Below are 7,102 nucleotides of genomic sequence, written 5' to 3' on the forward strand. Positions count from 1 at the left end.
GACATCAACCAACTGCCGATCTAACAAAGTAGCTTTACTTTGATTGATATCTACAACCTTTCTTTTTTCATTTAGTATTTCTCTCGCATCACCTTGATACTTTTCACTATCAATAGTACCTTTTGTAGCAACTTCAATGGTATCATCAATTTGTTTGTTATTTTGATTTCTTTTTGAGATCAAACGACAACTATCTTCATCATGACCTTGGTGCTTACAATAATTGCAATACAAAGGTAGATTATCATATACAATCTCCTGAAAAACCTCGATCAACTTACCAGATTTTCCATCCACAAACTGCAACCTTATACGATTTGGAAGCTTTTCCATTAGATCAAGTATAACCTTGACCCTAGCTGTGCTAGGTCTTGACTTGATTTGAGTAGCTTTATCTATAGCTATTGGTTTCCCAACTGCCGATGCTATAGACAACAAAGACTTCTTTGCAAACAAATCTGGAGATAAGTTTGGTAAAGAAATCCAAACCACAGCTAACGTTGTTTCCTCCTTAGGATTATATCCAATGGACCATGGAAAAACCCTACATTGGTGCTCCTCTCCATTGTAGAGAAGATAATTAACTGAGCGAGATAATGCTAGTACATAATCTTCATATTGATCAAATCTCAACAAAACTTGTCTTGGAGCAAGTAAGCCAATTAAACAGTTGCCCTTGGTACCAAGATGTTTCGGTAAAATTGACCTTAATACCTTCAAATCTGGCGCACCATGGGATAATTTAAACACCACTGCTTGATGCAATCCCTCTTCAATCATAAAGTCTTGCCTTTCCTCCATTGAAAACGTGATAGTAGGTTCTCCATGAATTATTTCGATTGATTTTGCGATTGTTTTTGAGTTAATTAGGGCAGATTGTTTAGGATTTATAGTATTGGAATTGAAAAGAGTGGCGTATGTGGTGGTTTGGGGTGGTGGGGCGGGCTGGACAGCCTCGAAAGGAGGCCGTCCAGTGGTCGTAGCAGCCATGAGAGCTGCGCAGCTGCTGGCTTAAAACCCTAGGTCAGCCGTATAAAGCAACGATGTTGAGAGATTTTATATAGGGACTAAAATTGACACATCATTTTCCCCTAAATCTTCTTTCTTTCATCTTTAGTAGAGGTCAAGCTCCATCCTCAATCACGTGACCAATGAAGATTGTGGTGGAGTGGTAAGTAGTACTCCTTCATCCTTAATCAAATGTCTCAAATTCGAGTCCTTTTAGATACAGAGTCAAAAGGTCTCAAATTCGAGTCCTTTTAGATACAGAGTCACCTTTGTTAGAGAGCGTGTTTTACCTCTAATGTAAAATTTTCTAATGCAAATCCAAATTTAATTTAAACTAAGCAAATCAAATAAAATGGCAAAACTGAACGGACAAAGGTGGACAGTAGAATCTAAAAAAAATCTTTCGAAATTTGAAGAGATTTTTGTGTCAAAAGAAGGTTTGGGTAATGGAAATAATTAGAATAAAGTACCAACAATTGGAAATTGATTGGTTGAGGGAGAAGGGGGATCACTCAGATAAGGATCTATCCAGATAAGGACGTTGATGAAGACCACAGAAGAGGTTTGGGCGTGTTTGGTATCTAGGAGAAAATGTTTTTCAATTTTTCTATATATATTTTTAATTGGTAAAAATATTTAAAAAATATTTATCAAATATTAGAAATTAATAAATAATAAAATTATTTATTTTTAAGATATCATTTTTTGTGAAAAAATATTTTCCTCCGTATCAAACACACGGGAGATTCAATGATTAGTGGATTTGATATTGTTCTTCATGATGACTCTGAACCCATAGATTATAATAATTGTATCTATATATATAATATATATATAATACAAACAAATCAACATTCGTCAAAATACTGGTAAATTACATGAAAAAATATCTCCATATATATCATTAGAGGAATAGCTGACAAATCCACTCATAAATAATTTGAAGTGTATCTCATGAAATTGTTAAAGACAACAACGTTTATTAGTTAGAAAATTTATCATTTAAGTAGTTAATTCAAATTATAGAATGTAATGAATTTACTTATTTGTCGAATTCTGGGCATGTGAAATGACGCCAAATAGTCTTATCACCTTTTACATTACACCTAATAAAGCAATTAAAAAAATCGTCTATTGTGCAGTTGTTGCTCATTACTGATAGCTACATATGGGATATTAAATAACAAATACACTATTCTTGAATATGACATGTACAATCATACAATAGATAATTAATTGTGTAGTTGTTGTAAACTAGTGAGTAGTATGATACTGTCAGTTTGGAGGTGAGATGTGCGGGTATTAAATACTACATAAGTAAATATCATGTTTGGTAGTTAATTAATCCGATGGATTGAAGCAATCGTAAAACCAACAAATGCATACACCTTAATATTCAAATGGATACACATACATAATTAAACCAAAGCAAAAAAAATAAAATCAGAATTATTCTTCATCGTTTTTATGATCTACAACAATTAAATACAAGTCTTTTGCCCTTGCCGCACTTAATCCATGTGTTTCCGTCATATCCAAATCATTTGGTTTAGTTCCATTTGGCAGTTTCCAGTCAAAGTGGTAGAGTAACTGAGCTAGAGGAAGTTCGACAGTAGCTAAACCAAATACCATTCCGGGACAAATCCTTCTTCCTGTGCCAAATGGAATAAACTCAAAGTGATTTCCTATAAAATCGACAGAAGAATTTTCAAATCTCTCTGGTATAAAATTATCGTGATCATCCCAACTTTCGGAATCTCTCCCTATCGCCCATCCATTGACTATTACTCTAGTGTTAATAGGTATGGTATATCCATCAATAACTGTTTGTTCCCTGCATTCCCTAGGTGCTAGAAGAGGAACTGGAGCATGAAGCCTTAATGTCTCCTTTATCACTAGATTTAAATATGTCAACTTTTCGAGAGCTTTTTCATCATAACTTTTTTTCCCCTTGAAAAGTAGTCTCACTTCACTTTGGGCCTTCGCCATGATATGTGGGTTCTTCATTAGCTCAGTAAACACCCAAACAAGAACTGTAAATGAAGTTTCAGTTCCAGCCAGTAAGATGTCCTGCATCAACAAACAAATCAAACTTAGGAAATTGATCAATTGAAGTTCTGTGTTCTCTTTAGGAAAGGGAGAAAACTTACAAAAATCACAGCTTTAATATTGTCATTTGTGATTGAAAATTGAAGTTCCGCGTTCTCTTTTACCCTTAGGAAAACATCAACCAAATCTTCGTCTCCAAACTCACCATTTCCCTTCTTTCCAGCTGCTTTATTTTCGATATGCTCATCTCCAAAATTACATCAATTTTTTTATGCGCGTTCACCATTCTAGTTTTCTCACTTCTTATGTTGTGAAGTAACTTCCATGAAGGGAACAAGTCAGCCAAGAAAAATCCTGCTCCTAATATGAGTACTTCCTTCATAATTGTTATGAACTAATTGTCTCGATCTTTGCATATTTTTCCAAAGGCGGTTCTACAAGTTATACAGTTGCTAAGCAGAAAAATCTTTTCAGTCATGTTGATTGTAGCTCCACTCATGGAACGAAGTGATGAAATGAGACTCGAAAGTTCATCCTATCGAATTGCACCAAATGACTTGACCATCTTCGTACTAAGAAGTTCTAAAAATGCAAATTTTACGCATTTGTCTCCAGTAATCACCATATGGCCGACTGAATGCAATATCTTTATTGTCATAAAATATGATGCTTGTAGATGTAAGTTGTGGCCTATTAGCAAAGGTGAGATCATGAGTTTTTAGAACTTGTTTTGCCATAGTAGGTGATGATATGACCACAGTAGGAACTTGCCCGAGTTGCAAGTACATAATAGGTCCATATCTTTGCGATAAATTTCTAAGAACGCGATGTGGAAGTCCTCCTCCGATTAAGTGATGCAGACTTCCAATGAAGGGAAGTTTCCATGGACCTGGAGGCAACTTATTTTGTTTTTTATTTCTCCATTGTCTAATTACAATAAAAAGAGAGGACAAGAAGAGAAGCAATGAAGCTAAGGAGTAATTAATCTCCATTGAACAGGAATTAAGGATTGTTAATGAAAAGTATGGCCTAATACAACTCCAACTTCAAAATTTTCAAATAAAGTAATTATCTTTTTATTTTCATAACTAAACGCCTACTTAATTTCACTAATTTAAAAGATTCATTTCTTATTCATATCCTTATTCTTTTTAGGTAGCTTTGATCTTCTTGTCGTGTTAAGACATGACCAAATTAAAATATATATATTTTTATTGGTTCAATCAGTTTCTTAATAAAAATAGGCTAAAGGATGATTCTTGTTATTTTTTAGATAACATAAAGATGTTTTTTGCTCACTTAGATAATATAAGAATGTACATTAGATTTGAATCATAGTTAAAAAATGATTTTAGCCAAGAGAGTTACCCGAATGATAAGCACCCTCACTTAATCCAACGGACTTGGCTCATCTTTGGTACTTATTCCCTCCATTTCCTCCGGTGGTAAGTTAGAATCTTTACAAGTGATTAAAGTATTTGAGTTTAGTAAATACATTTGAACCATTAATTTTTAAGGTGACACGTGTAAAGATTCTAACCTATCACCGAAGGAAATGGAGGAATTGAGTATTGCAGGTGAGCCAATTCCAATTCCAACCCTATAATTGTGAGTTGAAGTAGGACATGTACAATCATAGCAAGAGAATTATTTAATGGAAACTTTATCTGAATTTTTATTTTCTTATTATTCTTTATGTAGTGGCTCTTTAAATAATTACATTGTATGATTATGTAAGTTTATACCCATAGAGATTAACATATTACCAATTATTAGACATCACCCGGTTTATGTTTATTGCAAAAGAAATGAATCTAAAGCTCATTTTAGTCCAATCGTGACAAATGCATACATCTTATTCTTCAAATGGATACACATACATAATTAAACTCAGCAAAAAATAAATAAAAATCAGAACTATTATTCTTCATTGTTTTTATGATCTATAGCAATTAAATACAGATCTTTTTGTCTTGCCGCACTTAATCCATGTGTTTCCGTCATATCCAAATCATTTGGATTAGTTCCATTTGGCAGTTTCCAGTCAAAGTGGTAGAGTAACTGAGCCAGAGGAAGTCCAACATTAGCTAAACCAAATACTACTCCGGGACAAATCCTTCTTCCGGCACCAAACGGAATAAACTCAAAGTGATTTCCTGTAAAATCAACTGAAGATTTCTCAAATCTCTCTGGTATAAAATTATCAGGATCATCCCAACTTTCGGGATCTCTTCCAATTGCCCATGCATTGACCAATACTCTAGTGTTAAGAGGTATGGTATATCCATCAATAACTGTTTCTTCCCTGCATTCTTTAGGTGCTAGAAGAGGAACTGGAGCATGAAGCCTTAACGTCTCCTTAATCACTAAATTTAAATATGTCAACTTTTCAACATCTTCTTCATCATAATTTTTCTTTCCCTTAAAAACTCGTCTCACTTCACTTTGGGCCTTCGCCATGATATGTGGGTTCCTCATCATTTCTGTAAATGCCCAAATAATAACTGTAAATGAAGTTTCAGTTCCAGCCAGAAAGATATCCTGCAGCATCAACCAAGCAATGCAATGCAAATTATAATTAAGTGAAGTTTAATAATTTGCGTGTGTTTTTAAGAAAGGGAGAAAACTTACCAAAATCACAGCTTTAATGTTTTCATTTGCGATTGGAAATTGAAGTTGGGAGTTCTCTTTCACCCTTAAGAAAACATCAACCAAATCTTCGTCTCCAAATTCACCATTTCCCTTCTTCCCAGCTGCTTTATTTTTGATATGCTCATTCAGAATTTCCTCCATAACTGCATCAACTTTCTTATGCGCATTCACCATTCTAGTTTTCTCACCTCTTAGGTTGTGAAGTAATTTCCAGGTAGGGAACAAATCACCCACAAAAAATCCTGCTCCTAATAACAGTACTTCCTTCAAAATTGTTAAGAACTCGTCTCGATTTTTGCATATTTTTCCAAAGGCTGATCTACAAATGATAGAGTTGGAAAACAGAAAAATAATTTGTGTCATATTGATTGTATTACCCATCGTGGAACGAATTGATGAAATGAGACTTGAAAGCTCATCCTCTCGAACTGCACCATATGACTTAACCATCTTCGTACAAAGAAGTTCTATAGTACAAATTTTACGCATTTGTCTCCAATAATCACCATATTGACTGAATGCAATATCTTTATTGTTGTAAAATATGATGTTTGTAGATGTAAGTTGTGGCCTATTAACAAAGGCGAGATCATGAGTTTTTAGAACTTGTTTTGCCATACTAGGTGATGATATGACCACGGTAGGAACTTGCCCCATTTGCAAATACATAAGAGGTCCATATCTTTGAGATAAATTTCTAAGAATGCGATGTGGAAGTCCTCCTCCGATCAAGTGATGCAGACTTCCAATAATGGGAAGTTTCCATGGACCTGGAGGCAATTTATTTTGTTTTTTATTTCTCCATTGTCTAATTACAATAAAAAGGGAGGACAAGAAGAGAATCAATGAAGCTAAGGCGTAATTAATCTCCATTGAAAGGAATAAGGATTATTAATATGAAAAGGAAGTTTAGCCTTAAATTAAAGAAGAAAAATTGTATTCCAAACCGTCTTTTGGCACGTCTTATATAAAGAAGATGAAAACAAATACCGAAGACCTCCTTTGCTTGAATTTTGTATTTATTAGCTTTTAAATAAAGATAACAAATCGTCTTTAATTATTTAAATTTTAATATCCAAAGGTATATTTAGATTCAGTCATCTTAATTTTAATAGAGAATTGTAATTTCGGCTTTTAAAAAAATGTCTCAATTATATCATAACTATACAAAACAATTCCAGTAGCTTACATTTTCATGCATACAAAAAATAAAAAATAAAAATGAGACCACTGACACAAAGACAAACTAAATAAATTTACTAAAACACTTCATTAATTCCTCTTAGAAGACTGCCATAATTTTAACTTTTTTCTAGGTTTAATTATATAATCTTGTTGAAACTCTATACGGAAAGGATATAGCTTTGTTGTTTCCTCTTTTTGAAATTAATAA

General features: G+C 33.6%; 2 protein-coding genes and 1 pseudogene across 2 annotated transcripts; all 3 read right to left on the minus strand.

Moving 5' to 3' along the window:
• Positions 1 to 4: 4 nt before the first annotated feature.
• LOC125844484 (uncharacterized) lies at positions 5 to 990 on the minus strand. Its single transcript, XM_049523792.1, has 2 exons — positions 120 to 990; positions 5 to 12 (listed from the first exon to the last, which is right to left on the minus strand). Exons 1-2 carry the CDS (start codon positions 988 to 990, stop codon positions 5 to 7), a joined length of 879 nt encoding a protein of 292 aa, XP_049379749.1.
• A 1,360-nt stretch (positions 991 to 2,350) lies between these two features.
• On the minus strand, positions 2,351 to 4,074 carry LOC125843844 (premnaspirodiene oxygenase-like; annotated as a pseudogene).
• Positions 4,075 to 4,901: 827 nt separating this feature from the next.
• Positions 4,902 to 6,609, minus strand: LOC125843843 (premnaspirodiene oxygenase-like). The gene is made up of 2 exons (XM_049523060.1): positions 5,689 to 6,609; positions 4,902 to 5,598 (listed from the first exon to the last, which is right to left on the minus strand). The coding sequence occupies exons 1-2, from the start codon at positions 6,580 to 6,582 to the stop codon at positions 4,978 to 4,980; spliced, it is 1,515 nt and encodes a 504-aa protein (XP_049379017.1). The 5' UTR covers positions 6,583 to 6,609; the 3' UTR covers positions 4,902 to 4,977.
• Between the last annotated feature and the right edge of the window lie 493 nt (positions 6,610 to 7,102).

Source organism: Solanum stenotomum, chromosome 11 (genome assembly GCF_019186545.1).
Source record: "Solanum stenotomum isolate F172 chromosome 11, ASM1918654v1, whole genome shotgun sequence".
Classification (NCBI taxonomy): domain Eukaryota; kingdom Viridiplantae; phylum Streptophyta; class Magnoliopsida; order Solanales; family Solanaceae; genus Solanum; species Solanum stenotomum.